Source organism: Pollachius pollachius (assembly GCF_949987615.1).
Source record: "Pollachius pollachius genome assembly, chromosome: 18".
Taxonomy (NCBI): domain Eukaryota; kingdom Metazoa; phylum Chordata; class Actinopteri; order Gadiformes; family Gadidae; genus Pollachius; species Pollachius pollachius.
This window is the reverse complement of record NC_136951.1, coordinates 16093455-16113731: the sequence shown is the minus strand read 5'-3', so window position 1 is coordinate 16113731 and position 20277 is coordinate 16093455. Positions and strand designations below refer to the sequence as shown.

The window sequence follows — 20277 nt, the reverse complement described above, 5'->3', positions numbered from 1 at the left end:
TGCTGAAGGTTCCGGTGCAGCTCAAAGAACCAAACCTCTGCCCAAATTCAATTAAAAGAATAACTTTTGTTTTTGGGTTGTATTTCTTGAAGCAAAAATAAGTGTTTGATAAATATGTATTTGATGAGATGATAAAATAAGTTGTTGAGTAGATTGCAAATTTATATATATATTTGATCTATTTATATTTGGTTTGATTCCATTGTACGTTTTGGTCTACTGTATTCCATTATGTTTAGTTTTATTTCATCAAGCACTTTACCAGGGTTTCACTATGACATACATTGACCCACACAGAGAGAATCAGAATTACTTTTATTACGGTGTCTTATTGTACAAGTACACACAAGCACGATTCTTAGGCTTGGTTCCTCCACAGCCACATAGCAGCAACAATACAAGATAAAGATGAAGATAGGTCAAATGTAACGTGTAGTGTAAAGTGTAAGTGTAAATGTTCAAGTGGAAGAGGTGCCAGCTACTGTTGATTCTATCTAGAGAGCATTTCCCTTTTGAAAGGGAAACTTGAGTGAATCATGTTGCTGAGATGCGGATCGCAGAAACGGAATCAACAAGAAGGGGCGGATCAAGACGGAGCTGTGTGATCCGTCTGGCCGACTTCAAACCCTCCCCATACCCCGACCCCACCCCTCTTTGTTGTGTGAAGTAAAAACTTCACTACACTGTTTTCGGCTCGGAGACTTAGACCCTTGTGGATCAACTGAAGGGGAAAAACAGCATGGATTTGTGATGGACCCCTCTCATTCACTTTCTTAACTCATCTGACTCTTCGTTAAAAGTATTGCAGGAGCAAACCTCCGCCGTAGACTTCCAAGATGAACGATAACGACATACTTGAGATGGACGAAACGCTGGACTTTTTGGAGGATGAGGCGGAGTTGGGGATGATTGACGAAGACATCGGTGAGCTTTACGCTTTTTCTCTCCAGACTGCGCGCAGGGCGCGGTTTAGGGTCCGACTGGCGATGCGCGTCTGACGGCTGGGTGGTACTGTCTGTCCATGGGGAGGTGTGGTACTGTCTATCCATGGGGAGGTGTGGTACTGTCTATCCATGGGGAGGTGTGGTACTGTCTGTCCATGGGGAGGTGTGGTACCTTCTGTCCATGGGGAGGTGTGGTACTGTCCATGGGGAGGTGTGGTACTGTCCATGGGGAGGTGTGGTACCTTCTGTCCATGGGGAGGTGTGGTACCTTCTGTCCATGGGGAGGTGTGGTACCGTCTGTCCATGGGGAGGTGTGGTACTGTCCATGGGGAGGTGTGGTACTGTCCATGGGGAGGTGTGGTACTGTCTGTCCATGGGGAGTTGTGGTACTGTCCATGGGGAGGTGTGGTACTGTCTGTCCATAGGCAGACTGTCCATTGGGTAGTGTGGTACCTTCTGTCCATGGGGTGGTGTGGTACGGTCCTTCGGGTAGTTGGGTACTGGTCATGGGGTGGTGTGGTACGGTCCTTCGGGTAGTTGGGTACTGGTCATGGGGTGGTGTGGTACGGTCCTTCGGGTAGTTGGGTACTGGTCATGGGGTGGTGTGGTACGGTCCTTCGGGTAGTTGGGTACTGGTCATGGGGTGGTGTGGTACGGTCCTTCGGGTAGTTGGGTACTGGTCATGGGGTGGTGTGGTACGGTCCTTCGGGTATTTGGGTACTGGTCATGGGGTAGTGTGGTACGGTCCTTCGGGTAGTGTGGTACTGACTTTCCATGGGGCAGGACACACACATAAGTGTATTTTTTCAAACAAGCTTGATTGCTCTTGCTTTTTTTATTTTAGGGAGGTGCGTTTTTATACATTGCCCAAAGTATTTATATTTACGAAATGTGTCTTGAGTTCATAGGCAGACTGTCCATTGGGTAGTGTGGTACCTTCTGTCCATGGGGTGGTGTGGTACGGTCCTTCGGGTAGTTGGGTACTGGTCATGGGGTGGTGTGGTACGGTCCTTCGGGTAGTTGGGTACTGGTCATGGGGTGGTGTGGTACGGTCCTTCGGGTATTTGGGTACTGGTCATGGGGCAGGACACACACAAGTGTATTTTTTCAAACAAGCTTGACTGCTCTTGCTTTTGTTATTTTAGAGAGGTGCGTTTTTATACATTACCCAAAGTATTTATATTTACGAAATGTGTCTTGAGTTCTATATCCCCCTGGTCCATCAAAGATGGACATTTGTTTGGTAGATGAGCAAAAGTGATGTGCAGCATTATCTTAGACCGTTTTATCCAAAGCATGTTCATTTAGACAGGTCATCATGGGGCAGGGGGCATCTAGCCCCATAAGGGAAGGATGGCTTCAGGTGGACTGTAACCACTACACTCTCTTGTCCAAAACTAGGCCTTATACTAAACATCCACCTTTAATCAACCCTATCATACCCTGTAATTTCAAGTCAACAGGGCAAGTTCTTTCAATCTATTCATTCAGTGAGCTGTAAGTCTGCATTCTCCATCCTGACATGTGTGGACAGACACACCCACCCAACAACATACTGTCGTTGGGTGGAAAATAGTTCTTTCTACTGCAATTCGATGGCTTGACGTCGGGGGATTTCTGTGAAGACTCGAGCAGTGAACATCACGATCCCTGTGCCAATGTGTTACTATGTGACAACTTTTATTTTGGAAAAACAACATCTGCGGTTGGTTAGTTCAGTATCTCATTGTGGTCACCCGGACCATATAGAACAGGATTTTCCACATGCAGTGAATGTTGTCTTGGCACATAATGTGATTTGTGTTACAAGTACATTCCATATCCCGCCCCTAGAGTTTTGTTAATAAAGTTTTGTACGTGGTTTTTAATGTGTTGCTTTGGCATTGTTAAGTCAGTCAGGGGAATAAGTGGGATTGGTAGAGTGCCTGAAGGGGAAACAAGTTTGTGTGTGTGCGTGTGTATGTGCGTGCGTGTGTGCCTACATCCATGCAATGAAAACCAGAGAAGAGTTAGCTTGCTTTAGTTGCTAAAAGATGAACGGAAATGAGTCACATAATAGCCACAAGATGCCCTCCCTCGTGTTATTGAGTTATTAAATGACACAGCTGCAGTGCTCATGATAACAGCAGTGCAGAGACTGAGGTTTGTGGCAGTCAGCTTGTATTTTGCTGATTGCTAACGTAAAAGCCAGTGCTGGTCAGAAGCAGGTTCAACTGTTTAGCTTGTAATGCTACCATTATGTCTTTCCATTATGGCTCCCATTGCATTCCTAACCATGCCTGGAGATTTCCTTGCCCTTTGGCAAGGGTTGTGTTAAATATGGTGCATGAATCCCTTACAGTTACTGTTACTGTGATTAAGGGCTTAACATATACCATTGACTGGACACAAATACTTTGTTCTGTAATGTTTACAAAGATGTGTGTGCTCTTATGGTAGATGTCACCCATTTAATTATAACTGCTAATTTTAACTTTTGGTCATTAAGCAATCACTTTTATCTAGTGACTTAGAGTGAATTCAGATATATGTCATACAGGACTCGAAGTAGGCCTACAGCTATACTGGGGACATTGGGGTGTATTATATCAAATCGTTTATTGGGGTTAGGACAGTATAATGGCTTGGTAGGTACTAAGGTACTGGGTTTGATCCCATATGTCAACAGCCTTCCTATAGGCAACCTTGAGCAGAATGCCTGTTATAACATGTATCTCATGGACTTCACTTTGCGTTGCCTTAGACAACCCTAAACGACAAAACGACAAAATGGTAATGGTATTATAATAACATAATTCATTCATGTTTATTTTGCTAAGGCACATTGTTAGTTTGTTCCTCATCATCCCAAAAACACGGATCTTCTCTTCTTCTTCTTTCAGTTTACCCGCAGGAGTTCCTCCCTACATATGAGACCATACGGGAAGGCGCGTCCATGGCCAGGGCAGAGCGGGTGAGGACGACATGCATCACTCCCCAAAGCCAAATAAGCCTTTGTCATTTTGCAATCCACCCCACCAAGAGTGACACACATTGCATTCATCAAAAAAAGAAAAGAGTGCAGGGTTGAGATGCTCTGTTGACTCGTTCAGCCCTTGTGCGGCGTGTATTTAACGGCCGCACATCGTGCCACTAAAAAGGGGACATATCTCGCAGTAGTATCAGCTCAGTCGTAGGATCGTGGTCTCTTCAGGGATCCCCGTGGTCTCCCCTCGACGGACGTCATGTATGACCTGATGGAGGAAGAGCTGTTTGAGTACTGCGTTGTGGAGCTGTCTAGCGCCCAATGCTTCTCCCCGCAGGCCGACTTCAACGGGAAGCACGACTCGCTGTTCTTCAACGACGGTGTGCGGCGCATCGACTTCGTCCTGGTGTACGAGGACGAGGACAAGAAGGATTACGACAAGAGGCACGCGTTTCAGCGCAAGAAGGTGAGTCGCGCGAAACCGTTGGTTCCCCCCCCATTTTCGTATTCACATGTGGTTCTCAGTGATATCGACGGGTCAGGTGCTCCTGGGATAAAAGCTTCTGCGAGAGCTTAAATTGAAGTCGTATGTAAACTTGTGCGGGTACCTTTTTAAGAAATGAGTCCAAAGACGGACATGTTCAAAGACAGACACAATAGAAGTCAGTGAGTGGCACACAGTACCCATCCCCAAACCTATTTCAAATGGTTTTATCGAATGCTAGAAGAGCATGTAAAGTAAAACCTGACATCGCAATGATGAATGTAGTAAATGTAGTGATTTCTTGGTATGAGCCAAGTTTGGTTTGATGTTGTTGCGGAAAGGCATGTTTTGATCTTTGTTGTTATGGTGTTACTCAAAAATGAGTAACATATTCACCATCATTGCTGCATAAATTCTGTTGTGTTCTCATGAAAGGATCATGATTTGGTTAAACAGTGCCAAGTTCTTCATCAGACGTTAATGTTTGACATTGTTTTAGGCTTTGTGCAACACCAACTCAATCATCTGTGTAATTCATGTTTTTTGTTTTACACTTTTCATCGATTTGCTCTGTGTTGTGAGGAGAGTTGGATATGAACATTAACAATTGTCAATATTGGATTGACTTAATGTCCTGTATATGTTTAAACATAGTACATTGTATCCTTCTCGTTACACACACACAGTGACGGCTTTTAATATTTACTTTTGAGTATTTGTCAAGGGAGTGAGTCGCCGTGTAAGAATTGTATCTGGCATCTGAATTAACTTTAATTTAACCTGCTATTGTATGAACATCTGTTCCAACCCTGATTAACCGCTGAGGAATACATATGTAGGCCTAGCTTGACATTCATTTGAATTCAGGGATTTTATCTGAGCAAATGTATTTTAATACCAATGCAAAACAAGCCTTAATCATTGTACCTTTTTGAGGGGTGCTATAAGCGTGCTCTATGATATTTGCCTTCCGTAACTGAATGTGCTCTTATACCCTAAATACACTTAATTATACCCTTGACTGAACTTGTGAAAAAGAGCACTGAGAACTGGTCTGCCTGCCATTTTTCAGATTCAAGTTAGAGCCACAATCCACCACAAATGACACGTGTGTGTGTGTGTGTGTGTGCGTGTGCGTGTGTGTGTGCACATTTCTAGCTATGTATCTACGGAGCCAGGTGTGTAGGCTTGTTCTTTCACAACCATGCGACTACGCAATGTAGCGCCACTTTACCTAGAATGAGCTAAACCACAACCGTAATCCTCAAATACTTAAAAGATATATGTTTGTAACAGCATAGACACTGCTAGTCTGTTTACTTTGTAGAAATGTATATTTGGTGTATATTTTTTTCGATATTTTTGTATATATTTTTTTGCAGAACAATGCACAGGAGGTTCTCATTTCCTTTAAAGTCCAACTGTCATCTCACTCTGACATGGCCTAGTCTCAGCTATTAATTCGACTCAATTTAAGTTAACTTCCTTTTATTCTATTTTTCGAAAACGCTTAACCTTTTTCCCTTCCTCCATTTATCTGGAGACCTCTGTTTGACTGCGGTCGATGTTCAAACCATAGATTAAAACCAATTGTAAAATTTCTTTGTAAATGATGCCTGCAAAGAGCTTTACCTCACTCTGTGTCAACAATATTATTCTGTGTCAGGAACTACAGCCGAGAAAGATTTGTATGAAATTAGCTAAAGTACACTGTAGCTAAATCAACGTTATAATTCTGTCACCGTGCCTTTAATTGTCGGGGCATTAATTACTTTGAGGGAATGATTCAACAAAATCAGTTGCAATCTATGCCGTTTGTTTTGCTGTATGTCAACTCTATGTCATTCTTATGAACGGATACTGAATAGTTTGTGTAGTACAATTCTTCATATTTAAGCAAATGTTGACCATGATCATGTTAAATATTTGATATATATCACAATAAAAGTATTAATCTTCTCAGAAATATTAACACACACACCTGCTAATACATAATTAAGCAGGCAGAATCCCCATGCGGTACTGTTTAGTATTTGCTATTTTTTTTATTCATCAGACCCTTTTATCCAAAGCGTCTGAGGAGTAGCAGTAGCAGTAGATTGTTAGGACTATTGCTCAAGAATGGCTACAGGTAGACAGGCAGACATTGGGATATCCAACCCTGAACATTGTGGTGGGGAGTCTCACCCTAGCCACAACACTCTCCACCCTCTCCTCGTGTACTGTTGTTCTCTGTCTACTGATGTTAGGAGGATCATAATAACTGAGTATTGTCTAGCCATGTGTTATAGTTGTTGAGCAACAGCCATGGCTCAATCGGCTGTTAAAATGTTTTTAGAAAAATCCCCGGCAGCAATTCAGTCATTTTTGGTCTTTGACAGTCTAAGCCTGTCTAACTAAGTAGTTCTGAAAGTAATCAGATGCAATTCTGGGAAAATGGTAATTATGCAAGGAATGCCTCACTTGCACTTTGCTTTGATAAAAGTGTCTGCTAACCTAGAACCCTTGCAGAATCAACCCCGATGTCTTAACAGCTGTCAAAACTGATACATTCTCATAATTAGAAATGGCCACCCAAACTTGAATAGATAAACAAATACCTCATTGATCCCAAAGGAAATACAAGTTTCCCAGAGGTACCATTCCATTTCACATAGCTTAATAATGGATGCCATATGAATGGTACAATAAAGGCGCTCTTTTGTCTTAAAAAGTCCCTTTGAACATAAAGGCAACCGCAGTCCTCCGAGAAAGAAAGTCAGCCTGCAAATTTGGAAAGCTGCCAACCCCGGAGCATCATCAAACTATTATTGTACAGCCCCCACAGTGCAGTGATGGGCTTCTTTGTCAACAAGCAAATCTAATTCCATTTCCTGTTCCTCTGGTCCCATAGCGACGGCGGGAGTATCTGGAGGCCAGTCTGATGAAGATGGGTTTGGTGCTGGAAGCTACCCGATCAGTAAGTGGGCCCTGGGGATGGGGTGAGGGGGGGCTGGGAGGTTATTAGTGGACGTTCAACACAAAGTGGGCATTGAGGGACTATACATTTCAATCTGTCTAGAGCTGCTGAATCTCCACGTGTGTATGGCCTATCATTGGGGTTATTGATGTAATGAATAGCGTATTGGTTAGGAAGAATTAGATTGGTTATTTCCAAGGCAATGAACTGCAATGCCTTCGCCTGATCCCCTGCGGATCATTATTATGTTAACATGATCGATATATGGACGATTTAAAATGTATTTAATCACACACACACTACAAAACAAACACTCTTGTACGCACTTAATGTACGCACTTATTGTATGGTGTACGTCCTTGCACTTAAAAAACAGCACTTGGCCTTCGTAGCATCTTATCCTAGCTGTCTTTGTTGTATACGGGGAAGGGGTTAACCGATTCTTAGTGCTCGGCACTTGGTTCTATGAACATCCTTACTGTACCGTCAGCAATATATTGTTTCTATTTCTTCTGACAAATGTACTTATTTTAAGTCGCTTTGGATAAAAGTGTTTGCTAAATGCCCTAAATGTAAATGTAACAATCAGGAAAAGGGTTTTTATTGACGGATCGCCAAATTACTTCTCCCCCCCCACTCTCAAGGTGGTGGACGACAAGCTGATGTTCGTGAAGGTGCACATGCCATGGGACGTGTTGTGCACGTACGCCGAAGTGCTGCACATCAAGCTGCCCATCCAGCCCAACGATCTGGCGTCGCGCCCGTCGCCGTGGCGATTCTTCTCCTGCGTCACCAAGCACTTCTACCCCAGCGAGGACATGATCGGCACGGAGGCCGAGTTCTTCACGGCGCCCTTCGAGAAGGACCGCCTGGAGTACTTCTACGTCAAGGACCAGGACAACTTCTTCACCCCCTCCATGAGGAGCCGCATGGCGAGTGGTTTATCCCCCATGATGCATCTGGTTGATTCGGATATCGGCAGTTAGGTGGTCTCTGGCCCCGACAGGGGGCGGTCCTAGACCATTTTTCCTGGGGGGGCCAGACTGGGGCCAGTTGTTTTGTTGGAGGGGCACATTGAACCCGGAACGAAAAATATTTAGTTTAGTACTGAGTAACGGCATTCAAAAGCACAATATACAATAATTGGCTTTTTCCCGTTACAGCACTTATTTCAGTAGCTTAGTATTAAATGTTTCCTTCAGTTACAGCAATTGTCAATATTATACATTTGAAATGTTTCATTGGTTAAAGCAATTGTCAATACTACAACATTTTGGGTTTCCTTCACTGACATCAAACCACTCAGTATCATACATCACCAACAACAATGAAGTCAGTATGATATATTATAAATCTCAAGTTCCACCTTGTGCGTCAGTGCCACACCATCGCAAGCAATCGAACCCCCATCCGGACGGAGGGGAAAAAGAAAAAACGTTTGGAGGGGGGGCCACTGGGGGCTACAAGCTCAGTTTTACGGGGGCACTGCCCCCTGCTGCCCCCCCAGAAGCGCCCGATGTCCATGTCTGACTTGAGGCCAACGTTGAGCTAGATGCCTGACCTCTATTTGGTTATTAATGTTCCCTAAACAATTATTAGCGCTGGTGAACAGTATAAATTGCTGGAAATTTGTTGAAGTGACATTTTTGTTAGTGTAGTATATTTTAATATCTTTTTTTTAAGTAAAATGTATTTAATATTTTTTTGCATTTGGAAGAATGGCGCTTATTAACCATGAAAATATTCTCTAATGCTATTTAGTATATAAATGATAACTTTACAGATGCTAACTGCACTGATGCTAATCAACGTTAAACAAAAAAGAACGTTAAAACCCTTCCTTTACAGTCCTATTAACAAATGTTTGTTGCTGTGTTTTACAGGCGTACTACATCCTGAACCGCGCGCCTTATGAAGTCAGAGGCAACATCAAGAAGTTCGGCATCACTAAGCTACTAGACAGTGGAGTCTACAAGGCAGCCTACCCTCTCCACGATGTGAGTCAGAAAAGTATTATTTATTTATTTTGTATAGAATAAATAGTTTTTTTTTCTTATTATTGTATGTGTTGTATTAGTGATGTATGAACTATTCACTACCCCACCCCAATGATGTTCTAACATTACACTTGATGCAAACACATTTCTCCATATTTTCTCTGCTGCTGTACCGATCAGTAACAAAATGGTTGTTTGTGCAAACGCTCTGCAAACTCTCTTACCTGTTACCTGTGCTCTTCAGTGCAGGTTTAACGTCAGGTCAACGGAACTGGGCAGCCCCAACGAGAGACTGCTGCTCTATGAAGAATGGGCCCATCCCAAGAGCTTCTACAAAATGCAACCGCTCGACCTAATCAGGTAATTATGGGGTAGTGAGCCTATGGTGTGGTGTGTAGGGGTATAGTACAGTGTGTAACAATATGCTATGGTATACAGGAATCTGGGAAAGTACCAGTAGTATACAAGGCGCCATTGAACACAGGCTGTCGTAAGAAGCGTATATTATTCTACTTTTAACTTTACTTTTTATGTAATGTTACATATAACGACGATGTCTAGGAGTTCGGGAAAGCTGCGCAGCTCTCAAATGCTCCAACAAACACATTAACGTGTTTTTAAACGTCTTAATAATGTTAAGATTGCCATCCATACAAGGAACTCACTGACTGGGGGCCATTGCCTAACATCATCCACCCAATCCAACCCAACTACCGCCGTCACGTTCACTGTCAGCGGCAGACACTTAGTCACCAAGACTTGCACCGCAGAAAATGGCGGCTGCCACAAAATGGCGCCACAAAAAAAGCAGTTGCTGGAATCGTATTTAGTTTGGTATTGCGCCGTATGGTACTATATGTTACGGCATGAATAGAAAACAGCTATATGTGAAGTCCTCCTCAAAATTATTATTATGGTCGTCCACAGAAAGTATTATGGCGAGAAGATTGGTATTTATTTTGCCTGGCTGGGTTTCTACACCTTGATGCTGGCACTGGCGGCGGCCGTGGGCCTGGGCTGCTTCATATACGGCTACCACACCAAAGAGACCAGCACATGGAGGTACTGCTGCTGGCCAACGGACTGTGTGTCCTGTTCTGGTTTGGTTGTTTGTCTTTCGTTTGTTTGCTCATTTGTTCGCTTGGTCTTTCTTTCTTTCTTTCAGTCTGTCGGTTTGTATGTTGTTCTTTTTGTCTTTCGTCCTTTCTTGCTTTTTTCTCTTTCTCTCCTTTTCTTTTTCTCTTTCTTTCGTCCTTGTTGGTTTTCTTGCCCTCTATCTGTCTTTCCTTCTTGTTTTCTCCCTTACCGTCTTTCATTCTTCAATTTCAGTCTTCAACCAAGTGAACTTAGATACATGTGCTTTAAGTAGCAGATAGCGGTTCGTCTTTTGCCGTTTGGGATCGAACCCAGAACCTTATGGCTTGGAGTGGATGGCCCAACTCATGATGGCTGGCATGTTATAAGAAACAACGATTTGTAGTGCTTGAATAGGGCTGCATATGGCCAACATTTTAAGATTGATACTTTTAACCTGCTGAATAATAATAAGGTTTGATCAGCATAAATATTATATTTACATTAGTGTTACATCAGTATTCATGCTTTTCCAGTTTCTGATACCAGTTTGTTTTGCCGTTACTTTTTAATGTAGGTAAATAAGCATGTCTAACCTCTGTCTCCTGTCGGGGCGATCCTACAGCAAGGAGGTGTGTGACCCCAACATAGGGGGCACTATAGCAATGTGTCCGCAGTGTGACCGCGAGTGCACCTACTGGAGGCTCAACAGCACGTGTGAGTCGTCCAAAGTAGGTTGATCTTCTCTTGATTTGTACTGCTCTTTCGGTGGTGTTTCATCTATAGGCATCGTATGTCTGTGTGGTTACACATGTGTTGTGTTTTCCTTTCATTTTCTCAGAAACTTTGTATATTCGATAACTTTGGCACGCTGGTGTTTGCTGTCTTCATGTCGGTCTGGGGTGAGTTTTATTTTAATAATGAAGTCATTGTCCGTCTCATATCATATCTCCTTTGCAGAAATTCAAGAATGCTGTACATTTTGGGAAGCAACATTTTTATTGATAACTTGAAATAACACAGCACTAAGAACACAAAATTACTTAATTACTATTACTATTTTTTTTACTAACTTAAACTAACTTACTACGGTATTTATATCATGAAATCAAAAACAAACATATTTCTTCCTCCTTCTTCTTCTTCTTCTTCTTCTCCTCCTCCTTCTCCTCCTTCTCCTCCTCCTCCTCCTTCTCCTCCTTCTTCTCCTTCTTCTCCTCCTTCTCCTTCTTCTTCTTCTTCTCCTTCTCCTCCTTCTTCTTCTCCTCCTCCTCCTCCTCCTCCTCCTTCTACTTCTCCTTCTCCTTCTCCTCCTCCTCCTTCTTCTTCTTCTCCTCCTCCTTCTTCTTCTTCTTCGTCTCCTCCTCCTTCTTCTTCTTCTTCTTCTTCTTCTCCTCCTCCTTCTACTTCTTCTTCTCCTCCTCCTCCTCCTCCTCCCAGTGACTCTGTTCCTGGAGTTCTGGAAGCGGTACCAGGCGGAGCTGGAGTACGAGTGGGACACGGTGGAGTTCCTGGAGCAGGAGGAGCAGCCGAGGCCGGAGTACGAGGCCAAGTGTTCCCACGAGAGGATCAACCCCATCACCAGGGTACGAGCTCTGGTGTAGTCCTGACCGTGGCAGCCATCTTTGTAGTCCTGGCGGTCATGTGAACCATTGATCGAATCCACTATTTCATCACATTCACAAGCAAAAGTCATTCGTGGCATTTTAATTAACAGTCTTGATAAAGTCAAAATAATAAGAGACAAGATTGAATTTTAAATTGAAATGTCTTCAAAATATTCAGTTCTAAAAACAGTGAACATTAAAAGGCCTACTGGCCTTCATACAGAGTGTTTTCTGAAGGTAAGGTAGGGAGTGACGCTGTGGTTTGGTCTCGTTCTTCTGCAGGCCAAAGAGAAGGTGCCGTACACTGCATGTGGACGGTGTATCCGGCTGTCCTTGGGAATCGGGACGGTCCTCTTCTGGGTAAAAGAATGATTGATTGATTGATTGATTGATTGGTTGTTATTAGCATGAAGTATTATCGGGGTCGGCTGGGGCTGTCCAGGCCAAGACTTGAATGATCTCACAGTGTTGTAAGATGCTTTGGATAAAAGTGTTTATTATTTTCTATATAGGCTTATGTATCAAATAAAACAAAACAAAAAAAAAAAATATATATATATTATTTTGTTATATTATATATTTTTATGTGATTATTATAAATCCTATGATATGAAAATACTATCATAATTGTCTTTCTCAGATGCAGCTGGTCTCATTATATTATTTATATATACATATATATTTATGTGAATAATTCATATATATATATATATAAAAAATATATTAAGGGCTGTATATATATTTTTCTAATAATTGATATAAATTTATATATATATATATATATATATATATATTTTTTTTTTCAATCTATATAGATATATTTTTTTGTTATTATCTATATATATACTTTTTTTAATATACAGTATATATATATCATGGATGTATCCTCTCCTCAGATCCTGCTCATCCTGGCGTCGGTGGTGGCCATCATCGTGTACCGCCTGGCCGTGTTCTTCGCCTTCTCCGCCAAGCTGCGGGCCCAGGACCTGAAGGAGTTGGAGCCCTTCAAGGAGTACGTCACGCCCCAGATGGCCACCTCCGTCACCGCCTCCATCATCAGCTTCGTGGTCATCATGACCCTCAACATCCTGTACGAGCGCGTGGCCATCTGGATCACCGACTTTGGTGAGTGGGGTCGTGTCCTTCAAGGGGTTCCGGGTTCGATCCCCCGCAATGGACCTCACCCTGGAGGCGTCCTTGAGAAGAACGAGTGAACCCCCCCCCCCCGTCCTTACGGGTCCTTAGTATCGCCTTATGTTCCGGATTACATAATAGTTTGATAAATGTCTCAAAATGTTGTAAATGTATGTGGCTTTTCTTAGAAAATATGCTCCTTCACCTGAAATACTATATTGTATTTATTAGAAGGGTTGTTTTGTTCGGGGTATCATTTACTTATTTATTTATCATTTTTCAAAGACATGATGAATGAAATTAATGATTTGTCTATTCTTCTTATCCTCCTCCTCCCTAGTAGTAGCAGTAGTAGTAGTAGTAGTAGTAGCAGTAGTAGCAGTAGTAGTAGTAGTAGCAGTAGTAGCAGTAGAAGTAGTAGTAGTAGCAGTAGTAGTAGTAGTAGCAGTAGTAGTAGTAGTAGTAGTAGTAGTAGTAGTAGCAGCAGCAGCAGCAGCAGCAGCAGCAGCAGCAGCAGCAGCAGCAGCAGGTGTAGCAGCAGCAGATTTAGTGGTAGTAGCAGCAATAGATGTAGTAGTAGTTGCAGCAATAGTAGTTTCATACTATTTTAGCCCCCAGTTTATTGAGTTCTAGTGCTTTGTCGGTAACAACATCCCTCTCTCTCTTCTCCATTCAACCTCCAACAGAGCTTCCTCGCACCAAGACTGAGTATGAGAACAGCCTCACCCTCAAGATGTTCCTCTTTCAGTTCGTCAATTATTACTCTTCCTGTTTTTACATCGCCTTCGCTAAGGGCAAAGCTGTCGGATATCCCAAAGAGCCGGTGTACCTGCTGGGAAAGTACCGCAATGAGGAGGTGAATGAATCGGGACTTGAGTCCCAAACCGTTGTTTCAAATCTTTTCAAAACCCTTCAGATTAAAGACAGGGATGTGATTAGTTACTCAGGACATTATCGGTGAGAAACAGGATATTAGGGTGGCAGGAATTGTAGCAGGAATGGGATTTCATCATGGTCTCCCTTTGCTAGCCAGTTGTATCTTAACCAGTGGTTGGTTAATTACACAATTATTACTGCAAGAAGGCCACATTTGGAAACAGTGGAAAGAGAAATTCAGCAATATTGCTTACGCTCAGTGTGTTTATTTAGCAAACACAATTGATCACAAAACATAAATGGAAAACATTACAATGGAAAACTTCTTTTGCATTATTGTAAATGTGTCTATTTCAAGAATGCAATCCCACACCTGCAGTACCCACAGGTAAATACTGTGGGTACTGAAAAATACTGTGCTAGACTATTGCAGGCTTATCTCTATACGAGTGGGAGGGAAACAGTGCAGACTGCCCGCTCTGACATGTTTATGTCACATTACAGGGGGAAGGGGAAGATAAATTTGTTACAATACGATTGGGAAATAATCCAATTGGGAAAGAGTTAACAAGGTCGGATAAATTCCCTTTGATTCCTTTAAAGCTAAAATGACACATCAATCTGTTCTAACTGTCATCTAGGTCATGGCCTACCCTGGCTGGGAAAAGTATTTATGCACTTTATATTGTTGTGGTTTTACTAATTATCTCGTTGGGCTTTCTGTAAAGCCTGTGGAACCATGTATCAATGAGGTGCCTAACTAGTTAATCTACTACCTGTTTATAAAGTCAGTTTATAAGTTGATGTCATCTATTCACCTTATGTGTTCATCTGATTCACTCCCTCTGAGTTCTGAACTTTGGCTCTTGCCGCAGTGCGACCCGGGCGGGTGTCTGATGGAGTTGACCACCCAGCTGACGGTCATCATGGGGGGCAAAGCCATCTGGAACAACATCCAGGAGGTCCTGCTCCCGTACGTGGACCATGTGAAGAACTACTCCAATGATTCACGATCGTCAATATACATATTATTATCAATTGTTGCTACCATGTCATTATCAATATTATCTTTCCCCTTTATATCATTGTTAAGGGGCAAGATAATGCACCCCCAAAGTCCACAGGCCTAACCCTCAGGCCTTCCACGATTTCAGACCCTTGTGTAACACACAGTATTACAACTGCAAGGAGTGACGCGTGTGAACATATTTAAACTATTAAGAGATGCATAAAAAGATCCAATGCCCAGGGCCAACGCAGTATAATTAAACCAACAGACAGCCATCGAGTAAACATACATGCTTTGATCAATAAAAAATACCGGGAGTAAGAATCAACACCATTGTGGATTTTTACTACCAGTAGAACTCAAACTAAAGAAAAAAAGCTGCAGATAACAAACGTTTACCCTTTAGTCATTCAGTAGACGCTTTCACTCAATGCAACTTCCCCCTAATCCAAACGCGTGTCAGGAGCTGGTAAGGGCTAGGAGCGTCTTAGGAGGCTGGGGACTCGAACCTAGTACCTTTCGGCTCTGAGCGCAGCCCCTTAACCCCGTGGCTCCCCGGTGCTGCAGGTGGGTGAAGAACCTGATCTTCCGCCACTGTACGCGGGCCGGCTCGGAGAAGGTGATCCCGCGCTGGGAGCAGGACTACCAGCTACAGCCCATCGGCAAGCTGGGGCTGTTCTACGAGTACCTCGAGATGGGTAGGCACCCAGCGGTTATTTGGCGGTTATTTATTTTATTTCCATATTTTTTTAATTTGTTGGTGGTTCTTTATTTATTTATTTTTTTTATTTTTTTATGACTTCATTTTGAGTTCATAATTTCTTCTTTTTGTGTCAACATTTTTTGCGTACATTTTTGTTTCTTAATTTCTTTATTTTTTAATTTCTTAAATTCTCTCTTTCTCTGTTTCTTCATTTGAGGAATTGGCGTTGGATGAACCTAGCAATCAGGTCGAAATTGGGGTCGCATGACGCATGTACTACACAATGTGTGTTTTGCGTCTCCAAGGCAAAGCATATGCATGTTTCAGCCTGTGTGTTTCTGTTAGGCAACACATTGCACACCCTTGTTTATACTGGGCAGGTGTTTAAAGAATTCCTGGACTCTAGGAAGAGTCCAGGAATTCCACAAACTACCATCTATCTGGTAGATCCTGTGCAGTAAAGACACAGACAACCATTCCTTAGCGTTTGTGTTGTATTTATTAATATAAACCTGCACATTGACATCCTGCATGTTGACCTACCACACACATTAGCTCCAGTCACAATAGTATGTATTAAATATTAGTTTTTTATATTATTTTTAGTACACTTATTGTGTATTTAATGCAGCACTTAGGTACTAACTTAGGTTATGCATATAGCTGCAGTTCAATCTTATTCTTATTCTTAAAGGTATTCTTATTTGTATGTCTTTGTTGGATTAAAGGCGTGAGGATTTAAAAGTCTTATTCTGTACTTCACCCCATCCGTCTTGTGCTCCGCTCCAGTGATCCAGTTCGGCTTCGTCACCCTGTTCGTGGCCTCCTTCCCCCTGGCTCCGGTCCTGGCGCTGGTCAACAACCTGTTTGAGATCCGCGTGGACGCCTGGAAGATCACCACACAGTTCCGCCGCATGGTGCCCGAGAAGGCCCAGGACATCGGCGCCTGGCAGCCCATCCTCCAGGGCGTGGCCATCCTGGCCGTGGCCACCAACGTGAGTGGCTCGTGTGGTCATGTGACCCACTGACCCCCAACCCCCAGTGTGTGTCATGTGACAGGACAGGAGTCATCCCATGTCATGATTTGAATCGACTCATTGTTTTTTCGGTATTGGATTTTGTTATTATGATTTTTATTTGTGAAATTATGGAAGATGTTTTTTATTAGAGTGTTACTCTTCCTTTTCGGTACAAAATGTGGCGTTTGTTAGTGAGATAACAGAAATCTAAATGAAAGTTATCAGGTTTATGTTTGAAGGTTTTACCCAGATGCATCCATTATCAGCTCCGAACCAGATGAGGGAGATGATTTTATTAAAAAAAAAAAAAACGATTAAATTCTTTATTTGTATAGCCGTTTATCATAGGTAAAGATCACCGTTGTAAAATATTCTGTATTTGTTTTAAAACATCACGTTGAATGTCTAACCCCTAGCAGTCCCGTAATGACATGTATCTTATAAGGTATATTCACTCTTACCTTTGACCAAAGCCTTGGTTGTGTTATTCTGTGTTGTATTGACTCTGCCCTCCCCCTCCATGTGTCCGTCCCCAGGCTATGATCATTGCCTTTAGCTCAGACATGATCCCCCGCTTGGTATACTACTGGTCCTTCTCTGTCTTCCCCTACGGCGACCACGGCGAGAACACCATGAGTGGCTACATCAACAGCACCCTGTCCATCTTCAACATCGACGACTTCTCCAACTTCAGCAGGCCCCTCCACACGCCCTACTGGTTCAAGAACAGCTCCACCTGCCGGTGCAGTTACCGACTCAACAGATTACCCTTTCAAAATAAAAGTCAACTTTAGGGTTCATTTCAAAATATGTTTAAAGAATGAAATATGAAAGTCTACTTATGTTATTTTGATGTGATATAATTTTTTTTTAAACTTAATTTGAATAAATGTGCTTCAGTGGAAATTACAGGCGTATGTGTTTTCCCAGGTGGTTTTGTGTGGGTGGAAACTAACAGATGTTTATCTCTGCCTTTCAGCTATCGGGATTTCCGGAATCCCCCAGGCCATCCCAGAGAATACCAGTACAATATGCAGTACTGGCATGTGATCGCTGCCAAGATGGCTTTCATAATCGTTGTTGAGGTATGTACAAGCTTTTAAAGGCATGCTTCTTGAAGCCGGCATGAATAATATATTTATATTGACCTTGTAAAATCAATTTGACAAAGTGCACCATGTAAAAAAAATGAAAGCTCAATACCCCACAGGCCCTTCTAGCCAAACAAATGCATTTACCAATGAAAGGCATTTGAAAGATTGAATCTATTACAAGACACACAATGGTTAAATAAATAGAATATGGAATAAGATCGATACAGAAAGATGCATGATATACCGAAAGTGAAAATGTAAGTGAAAGTAGTTTACCCTCTTCACTTAAAAGGTTAAAAGAATATAATTTGTTGTGAAAAGGACTTGGCTTGAGTACATCTCCTCCTCCTCCTCCTCCTCCTCCTCCTCCTCCTCCTCCTCCTCCTCCTCTTCCTCCTCCTCCTTCTCCAGCACATCGTCTACTTCACCAAGTTCGTGCTCTCCTACATGATCCCCGATGTGCCGGTCCATGTCAGGGAGCAGATCAAGCGAGAGCGCTACCTGACCCAGGTCATCATCCACGAGGCCAACCTCAAGCTGGTGACCAAGCGGTTGAAACCGCCTGAGGACGAGGAGGAGAAACCCCCGCATCCGAAGGGCGAGGAGGAAGAGCTGGAGCTGGAGCTGGATTTCTGAAGACTGTAGAAACACGATTCGGCTGACATCGTAAGCAAGGATCCCGATCCCGAATGGAGACGGAGAGAAACATGATATAGGCCTACAGAAAGTGAAAATGTTTACTGTCTTCACTTCAAAGGTTAAAAGACTTTTTTTTTTAACAAAAGTCACCACAAATGACAAAAGTATTTTGTGATGAAAAGGACTTGGCTTGAATGCATCTCTTCCTCCTCCTCCTCCCCCCCCCCCCGAACCAAAGATGGTAGACACGCAAGTGTTAATTGATTATGCATAATCGGCCAATCCCAAATAGGCGTAAAGATCAAAAATGACTTGTTTTAGGACAGACCACTCGTAGGAAAAACAAAACCTGCCGAATAATAATGTTTTTCACATGTGTGCCATTGTATAGGTTGCCTTAAACATAATCACTGACGGCTACAACAGAACGTACCTCTATGAATCTAAATAATAGTCACGTCCGTCGGTGGAGAAAATGTCGCGCTGAAACATTCCATTGAGGTTTTTTGTCGAAAGAGCAGGGGAGGTTGTTGTAGTGGCTAGGGGGTACACCTCGCATCTGGAAGGGACCGGTTTAAAACCCATATGTCCTCATTGTTCCAAGCAGCATTCCCCTTAGCCCTTCCTGTGCACTAATGGCATTTATCTGAATCAAAAGAAGAATGTGTTGTGTAAACCCCTAGATAGGGACAATGGTCATCTGTTCGGACCTGGTTCTGGTCTGTTTATCTTGCACTCTCTGGCAGATCTCTTATATGTTGAGGTTATTACCGTGTCACGGGATTGAAGGAGACGGTATGAAATGCTTGTTGACCATCTCGTAACCACTTATTATATGCAACACAAAAACAAAGAGTTACAGTACCGATGATGCATGCAAGTTGTGCGATGATTGTGTTGTGTTGTATTGTATGTTGTGTTGACCCAGTGTGGTCTTTTTAAAACCGTTTGCATCTCACTTAAACACTGTTGAATGCTTGTTTTTTTTGTCATGTGCCATTTTTTTAACAGCAGTATTATGAAAGCCATATCTAACCATGGAATGAAATTCTGCACAGTTCGTACACCCACTTTGTATTCCCCCTCTGTGTGGATGACCTGTATCTCCCACTGTTACAAACACCTGAACACAGAGCAGTTGATGTATTTACTTTGTAAATAGAGGCACTTCAAGTATTCAGTGTGCCAAGAAATATATTCCACTGGAAAATCGGTTTTGTTACAATGATTTGCTCAAATATCAAATTAGGTGATGGCCACATAGTACATTTGAGTCATTTGACAAGGTAACAAAACAAATCTTAAATGATTGTGATGGACACGTCATTGATATACAATGAGATGTATACTCTGTGAATCGGCTTTCAACGATTCAACTAGTCCTACTTCGTGCTGTTTTCCAATATAAAGCAGATTAAAGATGACTGACTTTTGTATGATGTAATACACAAAGGTGTACTTTTTATTATTTTTCCCAGTAAGATAACAATAAAAACTAATACTGCCACATTGTACAATCGCTTATTCTTGTGTTTTTAACATAAGGTATGTAATCTAACTTTTGGACAGAAATGTAATTGTTATGATGCACATATCTCCAGTCTTGTCTGTTTTTATACATTTAAAATTAAACAGTATTTTCCGTTATAAAACAGTTATTGTGTTTGTTTTGTTCACATTTCTGGAAATGTGTACATATTTGCATTATTATGGAACAGACCATATTGTAGGGACAACGAGGTCGCATACATAACAAGAACTCTTCAGTATATA

The 20277-nt window shown here is 42.3% G+C and overlaps 1 protein-coding gene across 1 annotated transcript; it reads left to right on the top strand.

The window, feature by feature from the left end:
- The first annotated feature begins 666 nt into the window (after nucleotides 1-666).
- On the top strand, nucleotides 667-20098 carry ano6 (anoctamin 6). The gene is made up of 20 exons (XM_079755578.1): nucleotides 667-924; nucleotides 3827-3897; nucleotides 4247-4375; nucleotides 7287-7352; nucleotides 7997-8284; nucleotides 9236-9349; nucleotides 9594-9709; nucleotides 10277-10411; nucleotides 11049-11154; nucleotides 11265-11325; nucleotides 11864-12009; nucleotides 12313-12390; nucleotides 12927-13155; nucleotides 13851-14020; nucleotides 14916-15013; nucleotides 15617-15747; nucleotides 16542-16747; nucleotides 17308-17513; nucleotides 17751-17856; nucleotides 18277-20098. Exons 1-20 carry the CDS (start codon nucleotides 837-839, stop codon nucleotides 18499-18501), a joined length of 2769 nt encoding a protein of 922 aa, XP_079611704.1. The 5' UTR covers nucleotides 667-836; the 3' UTR covers nucleotides 18502-20098.
- Nucleotides 20099-20277: the final 179 nt, after the last annotated feature.

Bases quoted from the DNA above. Each gene is read 5' to 3' on its own strand.
- ano6 (XM_079755578.1), top strand. From the start codon at position 837: ATGAACGATAACGACATACTTGAGATGGACGAAACGCTGGACTTTTTG. The intron at 4,376-7,286 runs GTGAGTCGCGCG...CTGGTCCCATAG, and splicing joins ACGCGTTTCAGCGCAAGAAG to CGACGGCGGGAGTATCTGGA. The intron at 9,710-10,276 runs GTAATTATGGGG...GGTCGTCCACAG, and splicing joins CAACCGCTCGACCTAATCAG to AAAGTATTATGGCGAGAAGA.